At 40.9% G+C, this 20,331-nt stretch overlaps 5 protein-coding genes across 5 annotated transcripts; all 5 read left to right on the top strand.

Annotated features, from left to right (window-relative positions):
• The first annotated feature begins 1,632 nt into the window (after positions 1–1,632).
• LOC146700870 (histone H4) lies at positions 1,633–2,463 on the top strand. The gene has a single exon (XM_085471436.1). The coding sequence runs from the start codon at positions 1,679–1,681 to the stop codon at positions 1,988–1,990; it is 312 nt and encodes a 103-aa protein (XP_085327562.1). The 5' UTR covers positions 1,633–1,678; the 3' UTR covers positions 1,991–2,463.
• Positions 2,464–3,012: 549 nt separating this feature from the next.
• LOC146700869 (histone H2B 1/2) lies at positions 3,013–5,289 on the top strand. The gene has a single exon (XM_085471121.1). It carries the CDS (start codon positions 3,056–3,058, stop codon positions 3,428–3,430), a length of 375 nt encoding a protein of 124 aa, XP_085327247.1. The 5' UTR covers positions 3,013–3,055; the 3' UTR covers positions 3,431–5,289.
• Positions 5,290–6,743: 1,454 nt separating this feature from the next.
• Positions 6,744–11,156, top strand: LOC146700868 (histone H4-like). The gene is made up of 2 exons (XM_085471320.1): positions 6,744–7,004; positions 10,681–11,156. Exons 1-2 carry the CDS (start codon positions 6,744–6,746, stop codon positions 10,999–11,001), a joined length of 582 nt encoding a protein of 193 aa, XP_085327446.1. The 3' UTR covers positions 11,002–11,156.
• Positions 11,157–14,203: 3,047 nt separating this feature from the next.
• LOC146700867 (histone H2B 1/2) lies at positions 14,204–14,760 on the top strand. Its single transcript, XM_085471435.1, has one exon. The coding sequence runs from the start codon at positions 14,231–14,233 to the stop codon at positions 14,603–14,605; it is 375 nt and encodes a 124-aa protein (XP_085327561.1). The 5' UTR covers positions 14,204–14,230; the 3' UTR covers positions 14,606–14,760.
• A 1,266-nt stretch (positions 14,761–16,026) lies between these two features.
• LOC146700866 (histone H3) lies at positions 16,027–18,560 on the top strand. The gene is made up of 2 exons (XM_085471433.1): positions 16,027–16,566; positions 17,415–18,560. The coding sequence occupies exon 1, from the start codon at positions 16,084–16,086 to the stop codon at positions 16,492–16,494; it is 411 nt and encodes a 136-aa protein (XP_085327559.1). The 5' UTR covers positions 16,027–16,083; the 3' UTR covers positions 16,495–16,566; positions 17,415–18,560.
• The last annotated feature ends 1,771 nt before the right edge of the window (positions 18,561–20,331 follow it).

Below are 20,331 nucleotides of genomic sequence, written 5' to 3'. Positions count from 1 at the left end.
ACACACACACACACACTCTGACTCACTCACTGGCCTGCACCAGTTACCAGTCACTTTGTGGAGCATTGGACTGCCACTACCTCATAAGACTTTGTTGTTATACTATCTCTTACTGTACATTACTAAATCTCCATTTGCACTATTTGCACTACTCTGCCTGGTTTACACTTAATGTCATTTACCCTTACCTGAATATTGTATATTGTATATTGTATATTGTATAGCTTTCTTGTTAATTTGTATTGTATTTATTTAAATTTTTACTTTTTAATTATTTTATTTGCATTTTTTAATCACTCTCTTATATTTAAATGTTCATTGCTATTTCATCTAGGGTTTGAGAGTAACGAAATTTCTATTCTCTGTATGTCCTGTACATGTGGCAGAATTGACAAATAAAGTTGACTTTGACTTTGACTTTGATGTCATGTTTTGTGACGAGGACCCAGGCACAGAGAGACTTGATGAATTTAAGAATCTTATGATTTAATAAAGAAATTTGCAGACTTGCACAGAGATGGTAAAATTATGATGACTGATAACAGAGACGAAGACAACAGACGGTGAGGACAGGGAGGAGCAGGGGTTTAAATGCACCGAGGAGACATTCAGAGACAACTCGGGACAACATTTAAGGACGCAGGGACTGACAGAGACGGGGAAGACGTCTTATCGTGACGTGTAAAGTTTATCTTGCCTGGCTGGGCAGCTCTCTGGGTGCTCAGCACCCCTAAAGCTCTGATCCTAGAATCGCCCCTGCTCTGAAGCCTGCTTTGTAACTGTGACACCTCACCTCTGTCCCCCAATAGGCACAATCTCGGTGAGCTAGGTAATTTAAATTTCACCCATCCCTCCATATATTTTAAAACATTTTCCCATGTTGGGGAGACCAGTAGTGATGGGATTTCCGGCTCTCTTTGGAGAACCGGCTCTTTCGGCTCCCAACCGGCTCTTCAGGTTGTTTTGTTGCTTTAATTAATTTATTATTAACAATAATATAAAATTATGCACAAAAGGAATTACTAATGTAAAAAAAAGTGGTTTTATTTATATGTTTATATATAAATATATGTGGTGGCCCCTCGAGACAAAGCACGTACAAACTCCAAAAAACATTTCTAGTGTTAACTGAACTTCTAAACAGAGCTACCTAGATCACTTAAATTACACAATTGAAAGCATGTGTGTATTGTTTGTGTATTTATACACAAGCACTCATATATATTCAAAACTTTTAAAAAAAATGTTCATTTACCTGTTACTACCACACACCAAATCTGGTCGTTGGTACTTCTTGGCTTGTGTAGCCACGAGGTAACAAAAGCTCAACACTGCCCCCTAGCATCGTGGAGCACCTCCGTTGTGTTTGTACGTGCTTTGTCTCTAGAGGCCACCGTAAATATACTTTTATTTATTCACTCCATATAAAATGTAATAAATAAATCATATAATACAAAAGCCAACTATTCACATTACTGTTACTATCTGTCCCTGAAAGTGTGACGTCAGTGAACGGTTTTACGTCTCTCCGTAAAGACGGTTGCAATTTGAAAAACATGGGCGGGGCCTTGTTAAAATTCGCCCTTTTTTCTCTGTTACGTCCGGAGATGGGACACAAATAAACAGCCTCTGCCAAGCAAGTCCTGTTCAACTTTGTTCGGTCAAAGAAACTATAACCATGAGTGGAAGGGGCAAGGGAGGCAAAGGACTCGGAAAGGGAGGCGCCAAGCGTCACCGTAAAGTTCTCCGCGATAACATCCAGGGAATCACCAAACCCGCCATCCGCCGTCTTGCTCGTCGTGGCGGAGTGAAGCGTATCTCGGGTCTGATCTACGAGGAGACCCGCGGTGTGCTGAAGGTGTTCCTGGAGAACGTGATCCGTGACGCCGTCACTTACACCGAGCACGCCAAGAGGAAGACCGTGACCGCCATGGACGTGGTGTACGCTCTGAAGAGACAGGGCCGCACTCTGTACGGCTTCGGCGGTTAAACTCATTCACACCAACTGAAAGAACTCAACGGCTCTTTTAAGAGCCACACACCTCCCTTTAAGAGCTTTGGTTGTAGATGTTGTAACCTTTGATTATATGGGTTTATGTTCTTTTGCTCTGGACATATACGCTGACATACATTTTAGATGGTGGAAGGCTTTATGTTACGATAACGCATGGCTCTATTAAATAAGAGCTCTTGTTTTAATTGGTGTTCAGAGCTATAATATGAAATCTGAGTAGGTGAATAAGATAACTACGCTGTTCTTTAATAGTGTCCGACTCTGGAGGTTATTCCTGGTTGTGAGGCAGCGTTCATCCTGGACAGGTTTTCCATTTCAGGGGTAACATGGTCTCAATTTTATTTGCCAAAACACTGGAGTGGAACAAACTTGGCGAGGCGAAGTGGCAATAGTGATGTGTTCACATTAACAGACATTATGGCTGAATACACAATAAGTAAATATTACATAGAGCAATCACTGGAATAACTATTGTCAGATACAGGATTTATGTTGAATTATGTAATGCATGTTTAAGTAAAAACCTGTTTATATGCTAGGACTATAAAGTCCTTCAATAGTAAAAACGATGCATTTGATTTAAAAAAAATGTCTAGTTTGGTTGCTCCAATAAGAAATATTACATGATGTTTTCAGTTTGATATCAAGAAGAACATCAATACATTTCTGAGAACAATCATCTATGATATGAGGCATCACTAACTGTAGAAGCACAGATTCTTTAAATTCTTATTTCTTCCAAATATCTCATAAGTTTCACTTTAACGTGCGCATTTCAATCTACTTTCTTTAACTAATGCCACAATCCCGACGTGTCGCGTTGTGAATGTTAAATATAGTCCAGTGAATGAAAGCTGAAGGTCATGTTTTTTTCCATTGTGAGACTGCGCAGTAGCAATTTACCCACCAAAGAAAGGGAGCAACAGCTCGACCAATGACAGGCGGGGATCTGCACAGCCTTATTTGCATACAGCGGAAATAAAAGAGAGTCGCTCTGCGCTGACGGGCACATTCTCTGCTGTGAAGTAGCGACGAAGAAAAATGCCTGAACCCGCAAAGTCCGCGCCCAAGAAGGGCTCCAAGAAAGCCGTGACTAAAACCGCCGGCAAGGGCGGCAAGAAGAAGCGAAAGACCAGGAAGGAGAGCTACGCCATCTACGTGTACAAGGTGCTGAAGCAGGTGCACCCCGACACCGGCATCTCCTCCAAGGCCATGAGCATCATGAACTCGTTCGTCAACGACATCTTCGAGCGCATCGCCTCTGAGGCCTCCCGCCTGGCTCACTACAACAAGCGCTCCACCATCACCTCCAGGGAGATCCAGACCGCCGTGCGCCTCCTGTTGCCCGGTGAGCTGGCCAAGCACGCCGTGTCCGAGGGCACAAAGGCCGTGACCAAGTACACCAGCTCCAAGTAAACTGCAGCTCTGCTGCATCCACCCAACGGCTCTTTTCAGAGCCACTCACCTCTGCCGAGGAGCACATGTCCTGAGATTTTCCACTGTAGTTGTTTGATGATGATGATGACGACAAATCTTACACACTGTTTGCCTCATAATTAAATGCAGTCTTGAATCTACAAATGACAGATGTGGTGAGCTGTGGTGAGCTAGCATCATCATACCCTGCGTTCTGCAGGGTATGATGATGCTAGCTCACCACAGCAGTCAACACGGTTTTTTTCTTTAGACTGTTCCCCAAGGCTCTTGGGGCTCTCCACTGGAGTGAATGTTAAAATTCTCACCGGCTGCTTTCATTTACATGTTTTCATATGACACTGTTGGATACTACTATATTCTATGTGGAATTTTTAGAAAATACTCCATAATTCTAAGACAAAGCCATCATTTAAAAAAAAAAAACAAAAAAACCCCAAAACTTTCTACGACAGTTTTGCCCATTTCTGTTAATTTTGTTGTAAGTATTCCATGTCATAATATTCCTCTTGTTCTCCCGAGAAGGAACTGTAACCACATAATTTCCTTTGGGGTTAATAACATATTCTGATTAGGAATTTCTGAAAAAAATATTACATTAAAACAGTTTTAACAAATTACTTTTTAAAAGACAAGCTTTTTGATAAAACTGCATTCTGCCCAATAATCACCTAAAGCTGGATCCATGGATGAAGAGAGCCGTACGGAAGATAAGGAAGGTCAAAGGACATGTCTGCTTTTGAGCATAGGTAGGGCCAAAATGGCAGCATTCACTACGCCCATTATGTGTAAAAAGTAATGTGTAAACTTGACCTGGGAAAGGAATAATCTGCTCATCTACACAGGTCTCAGCAGACTGAAGCTTTCTTGCACTCTGACAAGAGACGAGCTCATTTGTTAACATGATGAATCTTGAAGAATCTGTCATGAGTTATTTCATTGGCTATAATGAGATCAACTGAGCAGCTGATTTTGTTTCATGTAAAAAATAATTTCAACCCAGATTCAAAAGGGTTGAAATTGGATTGAGATAGAGCAAAGTAATGTGGTTTAGTGCACTTCTAGCAAATATACATCAGTCTGCTGAGATCATGGAAAGCCTGTGTAGATTGAGCAGATGTATTTCAGCTGTGCAAGAGAAACCAAATCCCCCAGTGTAAAAGATCGAGCTTTCACATTACTTCTAATCCATAGTGGATTGTGGGTGTTGTTACTTCGTCCCTAATCCGGCTCCTTGAAAGCTGGTTTACTGATTTACTCGTCCTCAAACATGTCACCTTCCTGCTGCAATGCCTGGATCTGCTCCACCTCATCTCCCAAAAGCTCAAAGTCTAACCCTCCTTCCACAAACTTGAATCAAATCCTTTCTAGCTCTTTCAGCCCTCAGCTTTTTGAAGTATTAAAAATGGAGGTTTTAAGTCCTGCTGTCCACCACAAAGGACAATGAATAAGTTTTATTGTGAAAGGGTTAAACTTATTGTACATCTATGACATCTTAATAAACCAAATTGAAGATTGTAATGTGGAAGAAACAATTTCATCTTTAAGAGAAACAATCTCTGAAAACAGTTATCACGTAACCTCCCTGATTGCCATAGAATGTGGAAGCTGCAGTGCCTGCCATTTTGACAAAAAGTTAATGTTCTCTGTTTCTGTTATTGTAAATGAATGACATTGCAAGAATGTGTACTGCGAATTTTTTCAGTGTATCTGTTTATATTTATATCTACTTACATTTTGGGTTTTAAAGCAGTAAAGACAGCAGGAATATTGTACGAGTTTTAAAGATGCATTTTCATTTGCAGTAAGTGCTTCAAGAACAAAATAAAATGAAAAATGCTAGTTGTTTGAAAACAAAACAGACTTTGCTCAGACATCATGAGGAGGCTTTGGTGTGAGTCTTTATGATAGATGTGTTGATAGTTCACTGGTCTCCACATTTGATTTAGGCCAGGTGTTTAGACTGGATATCATCTTTGATGGAACCCTGTCAGGGATTTGTGTCCGACCTCGAATCATGTGTTAGACTAATGAGTTAATCACTATATTAAATCTTATTAAAAACAAATAAAGCTGAAATCGGTTCAGGTCCACACTGGGGCAGGAAGGTGGACGGGGCTCATGAAATTTGATTCACCAAAAAAAGAAAAAAAAGGCAGCTGTCTTCTATTACGTCCGCCACTCAGAGATAAGACTAGAGAGCTCGCGTGGGAGGTTATTCAACTTTGTTCGGTCAAAGAAGAAACAGTAACCATGAGTGGAAGGGGCAAGGGAGGCAAGGATTATTAGTATTGTAACCATGCCCCCGTATGCCCCATTACCTTTTGCTTCAAACTTCAGCAATTTATGGGTGAGACTTAAATTCATCGGAGACGGGGACCCCCCGACCCGTGATTATGTTGCTGAAGAGCTGTTATTACAAACATCTTGGCTGAATGTGCAGGACATATACTCTTTCATTGCTCTGCCCAATAAACGGGACTTTGAGCTGTGTTTCACCCAAGAGGCGCCCTTACGTCGCTTCTTGGAGATCTCTTTTTCCAACGCTTCACATCCGAAATGGAAAGACTGGCAAGTGGAGTCTTCTGTCCAGGTAGAGGTAGTGACTCTTGTTGTTAAATTCTGGACTGGAAGGATTCCAGACCAAGATATCGAGCTATATCTTAAAAGGTATTGCGAGATTCTTCAACCCCCAGTCAAGCCAGTAGATAAATTCGGATTCTGGTACGGAGTCCGAAAATACAAAGTTCGGATGCGTAGAGATGAAGTTGGACATATAATCTCCATCCCTAATTCCATCTCGTTGGGCCCCTACAATGGCAGGATTATTTATCCTGGCCAATCGGCAAGGTGCTTTATCTGCCAAGGTCCAGACCATCAGGCGAGAGAATGCCCCACTATCAGATGTTGGAAATGTGGTGAGTTGGGCCACAAGGCTAACATTTGCCAAAATGAAAGTGAGTGCTCACTCTGTGGTGCGAAAGGACACACTTTCTTTAAATGTCCCAAATCCTTTGCAAATATGACTAAAGCTTCCCAGCAGCCCTCCACGAGTGCTTTTCGCACGAACTTTCCAACCACCTCATCGCTGTCAGTGGCTTCAAATCCAGCTCCGCTACAGGAAAGGCCCACACATGGAAATGTGTCCTTGATAAATCCATTGGCTGTCTCAGATGCTGCCTCAGGACAAGAACCAGGCAGTCGTAACACAACAAATCTTCCGGGAGTAACGGAGCCGCAGACACACAATAACAACATAAAAGAGGATTTGACGCTTTCAAGACAACCCGAAGAAATGGCAGTTGGAGGTGGAGAGGAACCAGGAGACCAATCCTTCTCACAAACCTCTGATGTGGAATGTGAGAGCGATGACGAGCGAAGGGAAAGCGAGGAAGAAAATTCATCTGAAAGCTATCTAAGTGCAAGTGATAGTGAAGAATCACCCATTTCGACTCCTGTGGAGACTTCTCCTACAGATGATCCTGCAGGACAAGATGATGTGGATCCACAAATAGGGATCTTTCTTAACAAACAGCATCCTGCGATGGAGGAATTGGTAAATGAAACAACGACAGGAGGAAGGAAAAGAAGTGTCTCGATGGCGTCTTATGGCAGAGATAAGAGAAAAGACGATCGATCCAGCCCTCCGCAAGGTAATGTTGAATCTACAATGTTCCCTCCCTCTACTGAATAACCCTTCTACTACATAAATATGAGTATTCTTAAAATAATAACATGGAATGTTAGAGGGTTACAATCAGAAAGACTAAGAAAAAGGAAAGTTGAAAATTTATCAAAACTAAATTATGATATTCTCTGTCTACAAGAGATGAGACTGAAAAGTGACAATGATATATCTGCACTAACTCAAATGTGGTGTCCGGGGCACTCAATAATTTCAATCGGGGAGGATAGTGCAGATGGAGTTGGTATCTTTTTTAAAGACTCAAATGTGAATATAATAAAACGAAGAGACATTATCCCTGGAAGACTTCTTTTAGTTGACTGTTTTTATCATGGACAGAAGATGCGGATCATCAATGTTTACACTGCACCTGAAAGGACAAAGAAAATGAGGCTGTTAAAAAAAATGAAGCAGCTCTTGGAAGTGGGTTTTGATTTAATAATGTGTGGCGATTTTAATATTGTAACGGAGGAAAGTGATAGAGTTGCTACAACGCCTTTTAAGGTCAATCGTGAAGGTAAATTTTTAGCGCAGGTTTGCGCAGATGCTTCCCTTAGAGATCTCTATAGAATATTACATCCCACAAAGACCCATTTTACTAGATTTGACACAAATGTCAAGACTAGAATAGATAGGATTTATATTTCTTCTTCAATACACGCCCTTAACTATGACACCTATATGACTGATCTATCTGATCACATGATTGTTAAAGCCACAATGCAGTGTGGTCTTGACTATCCTAAAAGCTATTGGAAATTAAATACAACGTGTTTGAGGAATTCGGCGCTAATACAAGAACTAAAATGTGAAATTAAAAAAATATTACAATTAAGAGTTCTGGTAAGTTCTGAGATAGAACTGTGGGATTTGCTTAAAAGCCGATTGAAAGATTTCTTCAAATTTAAATGTCGGGAGTTAAATCATGCCAAGAATATGAAATATAATGAAGATGTAAAAGCATATATAAGTCTAAAGTATAAAAAAAGAAATGAAGAAGAGGAACATCAGATGGATGAGTTAAAAAAAGAAATAGAATTGATAAATAAAGAATTATTATTCAATATGCAGATAACAGCAGGGTGTGATGAAAACGGAAATACTGACTTTGCGATTGTCACTGGTCAGAAGAGACGTGGTAGCAACTTTATTCCCTCTATTAGAGATGGAAGTGGAAAATTAACCGCCAATGAGAGTGAGAAAAGATACGTTGTCAGAGAACAATGCCTTTCCATGTTTTCTACATTACCTTCAGACAGTAATGCTTTACGATCATTGTTAAGTGTTATTGAACCTTTTGAACCTTCTGTTTTTGATTCACTCCTTGGGGCGATAAGAAAAGAAGAGGTTGCAGCTGCTATCGAGCAACTGAATAATAATAAAACTCCAGGATTAGATGGTCTCCCAGCTGAGTTCTACAAGCTGGGCATAGCAGAAGTAAATGAACTTTTAACCTTAACTTTGAATTCAGGGCTTGAAAAAGGAGTATTATGTGAGTCTTTCTATTCTGGCCTGATGTGTTTATTATATAAAAAAGGTGATAAAAGTGATATAAATAATTATAGACAACTAACAATAATGAATGTTGATTATAAAATATTAGCTAAAATAATAATGAATAGACTAGAAGATATATTAGATAAAATTATTGTGAGGGAACAGACATGTGCTATAAAAGGTCGCCAGATGTGGGATAATCTGTGCACCCTAAGAGAGGTAATATACTCCGGAAGAGACTCTGACTTTTTTATTCTTAGCTTAGATCAAAGGAAAGCATTTGATTATCTTTCTCATTCGTATATATGGGCAGTTATGAAAGCCTATGGGATGCCGGACAGTTTCATCGCCATGGTAAAATTGTTATATAAAAAATCCATCATACAAGTCAAGGTAAATGGAAGTTTGACCGAACAATTCCATGCTTCGTGTGGAGTGAAACAGGGATGCCCGCTAAGCGCTGCTTTGTATGTTTTAGCCATCAATCCCTTATTGAAACTAATTAATAAAGACACTAATATTAAAGGTTACTGTTTTAATGATGGCTATAGAGTGACAGCTATGGCTTATGCCGACGATGTTACAGTTATTATTAGGAACCAGGATGAGTTGGACAGGTTATTTTTTCACCTCAAACAATATGAATTGGCATCAGGGGCAAAATTAAACCCAGAAAAAACAGAAGGCGTGTGGTTTGGTTCCTTACTGCAAAAGCCGAAAATAAACATACAAGTAAATGACGAAATGAAAGTCTTGGGAATTTGGATCAACAAAGGGGACCCCTGTTTGTTAAACTGGTCTAAAAAGGAATGCGAAATTAAAGAAGAAGTTGCTAAGTGGGAAAATAAAAATACTAACTATAAAGCGCGAGTAAATATAGTCAAAACCCATATAGTATCTAAACTTCTCTTCCTTGCCACAGTTTTTCCTCCTCCTCACAAATCACTTTTACTCTTAAACAAACTGTGTGTTAAATTAATATGGGGAACAAACCGTGAGGTTACGAAACGAACTTTAATGTATAAAGGCAAAGAGTGTGGTGGATTGGGTGCGCCAGATCTCCGTATCACTTTGAGGATTCCTTTTATTAAAAATGTGTTTAGCGCTCTTAATAGGAGAACCCCATGGATTAGAGGTAACGAAGTACAATGGGGAAAACTAAAAGGTAGGGCTAGATCCAATATGCCGTATTATAAACTCCTCTTTGGCGACACTACGGAACAGTGGAAAGACCTTAATATTAACTGGACACAAGTATCCACTAAACAAGTATACAATATAATTAACAGTAAAAATAATGAAGGACAGATAAAATATAAGGGCGTGGGCGTAGAAGAATGCCCGCTAGTAGTTAAAAATATCTACGACAAATTAATCTCTGAAAATATGAGAGACACTGTGTGGTTGATATCTGTTGGACGCCTCCCTGTTAGAGCGGTGGTGCAGTGGAGCTGTTATGTTACCACCAAAGAATGTCCAATGCCACGGTGTGTCGAGGATGAAACCCTTGAACATTTACTGTTATCCTGTTATAGAACAGTAGAAATCAGACAACAGATGACTAAAATGGGTTTTGAAATTGACAACAATATACAAGCTATAAAATATGGTCTGTTTAAAGAAAAAATGTATGACAGTAAAAGACGCCTCTTTTGGCTTATTATGTGTGTCATTAACACCCACATTTGGAAAACCAGAGCCAAGGTGGTCATTGAGCAAAAAATGATAGATAGCGTTGCTGTGTGCAAAAATATCCTTACAGACCTGAGAAGGAGGAAGACTTTAGAACAAAAAAAGAATAGCCCTTTACCTTGGGACCTTTTGAAGATATAACTAATGTTAATATGTTTGATTAATTTAACTGTTGTATTATTTAACTTTTGTATTAATGTATCTATTGTAAATTATTAAGAGATAGCAAGGGTGGTTAGGAAAAGACCTGCCGTGGGAGCTTTTATTATTGTAATAAGTAAAATAAGATGTGAATAATTTGTGCATGGTGCTTGTATTATGTGTATTTGTAATTGTGAATTTTGATATTTAAATAAAGTGTTTTAAAAAAAAAAAAAAAAGCAAGGGAGGCAAAGGACTCGGAAAGGGAGGCGCCAAGCGTCACCGTAAAGTTCTCCGCGATAACATCCAGGGAATCACCAAACCCGCCATCCGCCGTCTTGCTCGTCGTGGCGGAGTGAAGCGTATCTCGGGTCTGATCTACGAGGAGACTCGCGGTGTGCTGAAGGTGTTCCTGGAGAACGTGATCCGTGACGCCGTCACTTACACCGAGCACGCCAAGAGGAAGACCGTGACCGCCATGGACGTGGTGTACGCTCTGAAGAGACAGGGCCGCACTCTGTACGGCTTCGGCGGTTAAACTCATTCACACCAACTGAAAGAACTCAACGGCTCTTTTAAGAGCCACACACCTCCCTTTAAGAGCTTTGTTCTTTGATGTTTCTTATCTTGCTAATCTTCTGATTCCCAACTATGACAATTAAAAGGCATTTGATTTAATTAGTCTCACTAGTAAGGCATGTGGTAGTTACAAAGATTATCAAGGGGTCATTTGGCATGGTTGTCTCTGAACCTTCAGCCTTTTCAGTATGAAAAACGCTGGTGTAACATGGAAAAATGCAAGCAGTGACATGTTTTTCCTCTAATAAGCCACACACCACGGAAGTATAGCTTCAGTGTGTTGTCTGCTAAAACTGATTAGTTCAAAATGCCATCATGAAAATTGTTGTCACGTGTTTTGTGGCTTTATTAAAGGATAGAATCAGAGGGACTTTGTTTATTCCCATGGGGGCAATTAAGAAACAACAGAGCAGCATAGCGTTGAAGATAGACCTGGCATAAACAGGCAGTAAGAGTGAGATAATAAATACTAGTGGTGTGCGGATCGATACTGAAATAAGGATTCTTCCGATACCAGCAATTTATGTTCTAGAATCGATTCTCATATTATAATATCAATATTTTAGTACTCTGGGGTAAGTTTGTTGTTTTTCCATTAAAATGAACGCAGTGGAAAGAAACTATACCATTCGGATCGTCTAATTTGGAAGGAACAACTTCCTCTTACGCCTTTCATAGTCATATGCGAAATACGGCTGTATAACTGTGTGGCAGCCCCTGGCGTGCACACTCACAACAATGGCTGAGCGCAAACAGAGTCATGTGTGGACGCGTTTTACCTCCACAAACAGCCCAGGCGTGGTTTGTGATGTATGTGGCAAGACAGTGAGGTGTTGTGGCAACACCACTGACCTCGTCAAACACCTCGGAGTAAATCACATCACAGAATATGATGAGCTTATGTTGAGGAACTGAAGAGGAGGACAGGGACAGGTGCTGCTAGGGCGAGACAGACGTCTCTCGCAGACGCACAACGTCAGCTTTTTTTTTTATTTCTATATGATTATTCTGCATTATTAAGCAATGAAAACAAGTTGTCTGATGTCCTCTAATCATTATGAAGCAATATGGTTATGTTATTATTACAATTACATAATACAATTATATATTGTATTATGAAATGCAATGAAACATTAAGTTTTTGCACAGAGTATCGGATCAGTATCGCCGATACCCCCCTGAATTTTACTTGGTATCGGATCGGAAAGGAAATCAGTGGTATCGCACATCACTAATAAATAAATACGCAATATACACAAATTACAGTTTTGAAATTAAAGTGACTGAAAGGTGAATAATTAACTGAGTAAAGTGTCGGCAGTATAAAAAGAGTGTAGTTTATGTATATGGGTGTAGGGAAATGGTCTTAATCTGCTGGAGTTAAAAAGCAGAGTGGCTTTGGGGACAAAGGTGGCTCTCCTCCTTTCAGTCTTGCAGGAAATGCAGAGGTGTCACCCAGAGGGGAGCCATTGAAATGCGGGGTGAAGAATGTGAGAGGGGTCGTTGATGATTTTGGCTGCCTGTCTAAGGGCCTATTGGCTGAAAACCTGTGCCAGAGTTCTGACAGGCAGGCCAATGATTTTAGAGCACACTGCTGCCGGGTGCTGCAGTCTGTTCCTGTATGAAGGCTGAGGGAGTGGAACCAGCAGGTAATGGATGGTCATGATGCTTTCCAGGAAGGCGTAGTAAAAAAGTCATCATGATGGGTGTGCTGACTCCAAAGGAGCTGAGTTTCCCAAGGAGGTGTAGCTGTTGGTGGCACTTCTCGAGAATCTCCTCAGTGTTGGCAGAGAATTTCAGAAGGTTATCAAAGATGGTCCCCAGGTATTTGTAACTCAACTACCTCCACTGGCTTCCCGTGGATGGTGGTGGTGACTGAAGCAGCCAGATCCCTCTGCCTACTGGAGAAGGTCACCACCATCTCTTTGGTTTTGCTCACGTTCAATTCAATTTTGGTGCTGTCACACCACTCTACAAACTCCTGCAGAGCGGCCCGTGGTGTTGTGAGGGGATACACAATTAAAGCATATATAGAATAATTAAACAACAATGATCTCTGGTTCAAATTCACAAAGATGGTGGTGGCACTGAAGTTGTTGCTGGAAATTCAAAGGATACTCATTTTGAGGCAGCATCTTAACCGTCACAGTTGTTGAAAGATGTTTTTTTTAAGCCTTTATTTTCAAGTTACATGGCAATTTACATCAAAGCACATGTCAAGACATAACAATTTGCAACACACACACAGAAAGAATAGAGATAAAAAAATACTCAAAATTATTTATCTATTCATATGTTTAAAAGATCCCAAGGTAAAGGACTATTGTTCTTCTGTTTTCTCCTCCTCAGATCTGGAAAAATGTTTTTACCAACAGCCTCATTACTAATCATTTTTTTGTTTCCCAACCACTTTAGTTCTTGTTTTCCAAATGTGGGTATTAACAATACACATGATTAACCAGAAAAGCCATCTTTTACTATCAAACATTTTTCTTACTTTATAGCTTTTATGTTGTTATCAGTGTCAAATCCCACCCTAGCCATTTGTTGTCTAATTTCTGTTCTATAACAAGATCACAGCAGATGTTCCAACGTTTCATCCCCAGCACACTGTGACTTTGGACATTCCTTAGTAGTAACGTAGAAACTTCAATGGACTACTGCTCCAAAGCAGTGAAAGAGCAAAGAAAGAGCAACCCTGATACACCTTAAATATATGAATACATAATCTTTTAGGACGTGTTGCGTTGCAGCAAGTAAAGTAAAGGATTATATTTGTACTTTTTTTTTCTCTGATTAGAAATTGTACTACACATTTCTTTCAGTTTGATTTCCAATTAAAGCTGGACACAAACATATGTGGTTTGAGAAATCAGAACATGAACAAGTAACAATGAAGCAGCACAAATTCTCTTATGTCCCAAATACCTCTCTGTTTCCCTAAAACACTGCATAAATGTCATGAAACCTGCTTTCTCAGCATCACTGAAAGAGGGCTGTTGCCGAGGTTTCCTTTACTTTACATTGTGCGACTGCCAGTAACTTTTCACCCACTAAAGAAAGGGAGCAACAGCTCGACCAATGACAGGCGGGGATCTGCACAGCCTCATTTGCATACAGCGGAAATAAAAGAGAGCCGCTCTGCGCTGACGGGCACATTCTCTGCTGTGAAGTAGCGACGAAGGAAAATGCCTGAACCCGCAAAGTCCGCGCCCAAGAAGGGCTCCAAGAAAGCCGTGACTAAAACCGCCGGCAAGGGCGGCAAGAAGAAGAGAAAGACCAGGAAGGAGAGCTACGCCATCTACGTGTACAAGGTGCTGAAGCAGGTGCACCCCGACACCGGCATCTCCTCCAAGGCCATGAGCATCATGAACTCGTTCGTCAACGACATCTTCGAGCGCATCGCCTCTGAGGCCTCCCGCCTGGCTCACTACAACAAGCGCTCCACCATCACCTCCAGGGAGATCCAGACCGCCGTGCGCCTCCTGCTGCCCGGTGAGCTGGCCAAGCACGCCGTGTCCGAGGGCACCAAGGCCGTGACCAAGTACACCAGCTCCAAGTAAACTGCAGCTCTGCTGCATCCACCCAACGGCTCTTCTCAGAGCCACCCACTTCTTCTGAAGAGCACCTCCTTGTGGCCTTAAATGTAAAATAAGCTTGACAATCATCTACTCAATCGCAACTGTCGAATCGCCATTAAAACGTTTTTGTGTTGCTACAGTATATAACTGTCTTCCCACATACATCGCACACAGCATCATTTCTATGCTGAATGTAAATACATGATCTGTGAACAAAGTCAAGTTTGCGTGTTTTCTGTCTTGGCTTCTTATTGGCTGCACTCTTGCGGAGGAGTAGCGCACACACATGAATAGGAGGCAGAAGGCAATTGTAGTCCCTATTAACAGGGTACTGCCCACTATCCTGCTAAGTAGTGTTTACTTTTATCTGTATGTTGCATTTACGATTAAAAATAAATTTAATCAAATTAGATATTTATTTTTTCATATGGGAATTGATCTTGCAACATGAAACTACGGTATTGGAAGTATTGATATTTCAGGATCGCTCCTCATGCCTCAGCCAGTGAGTGAGACGGTAGACAACGGTGAGAAGGAGAGTCGTGCCACAAGAGCCGGCTCTCTGAAAACAGCCGAACTTTCCATCAGTAGTCGCAACTGTGGCTTACTGTTTTCCAAGTGCGTTAAATAATCCACATGGCAAACAAGAACAAACTTTTACTGTAAGTAAAATGCCTTCAGAATGTAAGACATGAACATGTCAACTTGTATCAAGTTAGAACAACAGGAAAAACTGGGCTTTGACAGTAAAACCGGTTTGACTCGGATCGCATTTAAAACCAAAGCAGGATCCACTTCATCTAAACAACAAACCCTTTTCTGCAGGATTAATAATCTGATTAAGTTATAAAACAATTGAAGATATTTACTGTATGAAGAAAATTGCACATAAAAATAGCTGGACTGATGTCTACATTTCTTAACCTATCAAGATAAGCCTATCACTTTATTTTTCTTTACACTGGTTTGAATATCACTGTAGTGATATGATATGTGACATAAAAGTATTATATTTTACAATAATATATTATTATATAATATTTATTATTATAAAATTACACATGTAAGACATGAATCCTTACAATAACTACGTTATACAGAAGCCCAATAAAGGATTTTAAACAGGTCCATCCAGGCTGTGTTTATATTATTAACTAAACTAATTAATAATGACGACCGTTGTATTTTATTGTTCTAAAATTAGTCTTTAATCTTTTTTAAACGTACTTTTAATCTCGTATCCATAAAGGCGCACATTTCAACCGCCTTGAAGGGAGTGGTTTCCTTTAAATTTTCAAATTCTCTTGGTCCAATAGCTGGGCTGATCCCGAACACGCGGGATACTTGTCTGAACCAATCAGCGCTACCCTAGCGCTGCCTGTTCCTATATAAGCGCGCGAGTCACTCCGCTGAAGTATTCGTCTTTTGCTGAGAAGACAAGTGACTGCATAAGGAAGAAAATGGCCAGGACCAAGCAAACCGCTCGTAAATCCACCGGAGGAAAAGCTCCTAGGAAGCAACTCGCTACCAAGGCTGCCCGTAAGAGCGCCCCAGCCACCGGAGGCGTGAAGAAGCCCCATCGTTACAGGCCTGGTACCGTTGCTCTGAGGGAGATCCGCCGCTACCAGAAGTCCACCGAGCTGCTAATCCGTAAGCTTCCGTTCCAGCGCCTGGTCAGGGAGATCGCTCAGGACTTTAAGACTGATCTGCGCTTCCAAAGCTCAGCTGTCATGGCTCTGCAGGAGGCTAGCGAGGCTTACCTGGTCGGTCTGTTTGAGGACACCAACCTGTGCGCCATCCATGCCAAGAGGGTTACCATCATGCCCAAAGACATCCAGCTGGCCCGCCGCATTCGCGGAGAGAGGGCTTAAACTGTTCTGAGACCAGTTTACACAAAACACAACGGCTCTTTTAAGAGCCACACATCTTCAGTAAGAGAAAAGGTTCGCGGTTTTTTTTTTTTTTTTTTTTTATAATTATTAAACTGCACTGGGTTATAACGAAGTGTTTGGGGAAAACACTTCATCAGATTGCCTGAAGCCTTATGTCACCCAATGGGAGACAATTGAAATTAATTACATAAGTGAAATTTCCATTACTTAAAATTGTTTTGTGATTGATGCTTATGACAAATATCTTAAGATGGCCAAGAAAAAAGGTTGGGTGTTTGTAGTGTTTAAGAACCAGACCTAGTCAAGTTAATTTGTTAGTACTTTACTGCAAAGGATGATCCTGCAGGAAGGGTGCTAAATGAAAAGGGGAAGTCTAAGATGCAAGTGGCAGGGAGTCTGTCAGAAGTTGCCCCACAAGATGTTTGTTTTTGTTGAATATGATGGAACGAAGAATTGCACTTTTTACCTCGTGGGATAACATAATTGAATTATACAAAATAAGCTCTCAAGTAAGACGGTGTGCATGCAGTTATCATTTCTTCCAAAAAATGCTAAAATAAAGAGAACGCTAAAACAAATTGCACACAGTGTGTACAAATTTCCTGCTCCGTCTTGGTCTCAGGATGTATAGAGGCAAGAATCAGGTGCACCCAAAGTGCATTAGCACTTATTAGCTGAGCATGAAGAGGGAGCGTGAGAGACTAACAGAGCTGCAGTAGAGCATCACATATGGTCAATGGTAACTTTATTGTCCCCAGTAGGAAATTGATTTGCAGTCTGTCCGTACAGAGAGACAAAAACAGCCCAAATTTTATCATCAAAAGTGTGCAGTGGCAACACCCTTATGGTTTAGTACAACAGCAGCTGGTATAAAGAGACACTCTTTGTCTTCACTGCAGGCACTTTACACCAACGACCTGAGGGAAGCAGCTGAAAATCAATCAAGAGAGGACGCTCTGAGCATAATATGACAGAGGTTGCCTTCCTCAGCACCTTTAGCAACTTGCAAGACCAAGATTATTGTTACTACAGGACTCAAGTCACAACATAAATGTAAAAGTTTTAGAAACCCATGGATTTTATTCTAAGTTAATAAACTGTTGCAACCAGCAGAGCATATAAGCAATAATTTTATATCTCTACAAAGTCAGCTTCAGGTGTTCCTTCATCTCACCAGGTGTATCAATTAGCAGATGAATTGAGGTAACGCCTGAAGAGTATTTCATTGACGCCGACATGCAGGGGTTGCACAAGATCATAACACTATTACAGGGGTATGGGCTCAAAATGTGGTCATAAATATTTTGTACTTGTAAATCGGTGACACGGTGGTTAGCACTGTTGCCGCACAGCAAGAAGGTCCTGAGTTCAATTCCACCATCAGGCCGCGGTCTTTCTGTGTGGAGTTTGCATGTTCTCCCCGTGTTTGCGTGGGTTCCCTCCGGGTACTCCGGCTTCCTCCCACCGTCCAAAGACATGCAGCTTGTGGGGATAGGTTAATTGGATAATCCAAATTGCCACTAGGAGTGAATGTGAGTGTGAATGGTTGTCTGTCCCTGTGTGTTGGCCCTGCGACAGACTGGCGACCTGTCCAGGGTGCACCCCGCCTTTCGCCCTATGACAGCTGGGATAGGCTCCAGCGCCCCCCGCGACCCTGAAAAGGATAAGCGGAAGCGAATGGATGGATGGATGGAAATCGGTTTTGTATGTGTAAAAAAAAAAAAATAAATAAATAAAAATAATAAAAAAATTTGTGTATGCGTAAAAAAGATTTGTATGTGAACTTAGCCAACCCCCCCCTGCAAGTTACAAGTACGAATTTTGACCCAATTTTTCTTCCTTTTGTCCGATTGGTCAATGTCATGTCAATCACAAATGTAACAATCCAATCAGAGAACAGATGGGTTTGGCTGTCGGAGGGGCGCTTTTTTTGAACTGCAGTCAAACACTGAGCTTCAGTACAGATTCTAGTTGCAGCTATTTATATGTCTTATCACCTTAAATCTCCACTCAAAGACACTCAAGTATCTTTGACAGTGCATATATAGATGTATCATAAATAAGAGACAAATGTTGTTCCTTCAGTATGTTGGCATCACTAAATTTGGCTCAATGCTTACATATATGTATAAAAAAACAAAATGTGCGAGCTGTGATAACTGTGTCTGATAGAATGAAGAGTAGACTGATATATGAAATATTCCTTTATTGGGTGAGAAAATCAGACCATGTCATAACTGCTTTAAGTCACACAGAATAGATATCAGAGCCTTAAACAGGCTGACGTCTGCTAAATGGGTCAAACTGGGCAGAAAGTCTACAAACACATAACATCCTTATAGAATATGATGTAACACTATAGATCAACTTAGCTCAGAATATATAAAGCATATAAACAGTTACAGCAATATGATGCAACAAACACAGCAGCTACTGATCCAAAATACTCAAAGCTTCATAGAACTGAAACCAACATTTATTTTAGCTCCATCCTGCTGCTGATACAGACTTTAGGTTTCTGAACATTGAACTTGTTGCTGCCTTTCATAGTGTGTAACTTGAAGGCCCTGAGTACTCTGAGTACTTTCTCCCACACTGGAAACACTGGGATGATCACATTATTTGAACATTACCTAATAAGACTGATTCAGCACAGTTATGTTAAACTTTCCTAGCAGTCCTTCACAAACAGGGAACAGTCTGTCTATTCTCTCCATCTGTCAGCTGCTGCTGGCTCTTCCTCCTCCTCTTCCTCACACACTGCTGAGTTTTCCTGGTGGATCATCAGGGGTGCAAAGCCTCACAGATGATGTGCAGCAGTGGGTCCCTCAGTCTGTCCTCACTCTGGACACTTGCAGTTGTCACACATGGAAATCAAATGTGTGATAAGCTGCAGGACTCAAACACAAGTGTAACTTATAAACACATGTTCATACTTTTATTCCACAATCAGAGAGAAAGAAACAGAGAGAGAGAGTGCAGGACAGACAGACAGGTGACAGTCTCAGGTGTACACACTGCTACACAACAGCACAAAAGAAGCAGGATTTAGTGTTTGTGTTATTACGAGTGTAAACAAGAAGAGTTCCAGATGGTGCAGTGGACACATGTGTGACTGCTGTGATTAAAGCATCTTTCTTTCAGCTTAACGAGTGAACCGTCAGCTCGTTCAAACACACGTTAAAGTCCGTTTGGCTCGACACCACCGAACAGAGGCAGCAATATAACACAGCTCACATTAACAGTGCAGTGAATCCTGCTTGTGCCGTGATGTTCAGGACTGCAAACCGAGCAGCGTCACTGACTTTCAGCTTGTTGTGTTTGTGGATATATGACTGACTTTAATTATCCATAAAATCATCACAATCTCTGTAAGATTAAGGTCGACTATTGTATTATTATATTTTAAAGGCTTTAAAACCAAGTTAATGCTGAACGTACAAACATCGCTAATGGCAAATAACTTAACCGACATGTGGCCAACAGTACTGTTTTAATGTTCCTCATTATTAAACATTTGCACATAAATAAGTGACATAATATTCAGTACTTAATTTTATCAGTTTACTCTTCGGCCGCTCCGCTTCTGCCGTCTGCGGCAAAATTATCCACACCGACTGCCGCGCTATGAATTGTGGGATATGTTGGGCCACGAAGTCTGCACTGCCACATCCTTAAAATTCAGGGAAATGAAGGACGCATGTGAGAGCCGCATTTCGAGCAGCCTTTGAATTGGGACAGCCTTCGTCGCGCCGCTGTGACATAATCGGCCTTAAAATGCGGCCTTTAAGGCTGCAGACCCTGAATAGGGATACA

This window comes from Copadichromis virginalis, linkage group LG10, assembly GCF_057382275.1.
Source record: "Copadichromis virginalis isolate Kocher_CV1m ecotype Utaka linkage group LG10, C_Virginalis_male_GT1.1, whole genome shotgun sequence".
Lineage (NCBI taxonomy): Eukaryota > Metazoa > Chordata > Actinopteri > Cichliformes > Cichlidae > Copadichromis > Copadichromis virginalis.
This window is presented reverse-complemented; position numbering and strand designations above follow the sequence as displayed.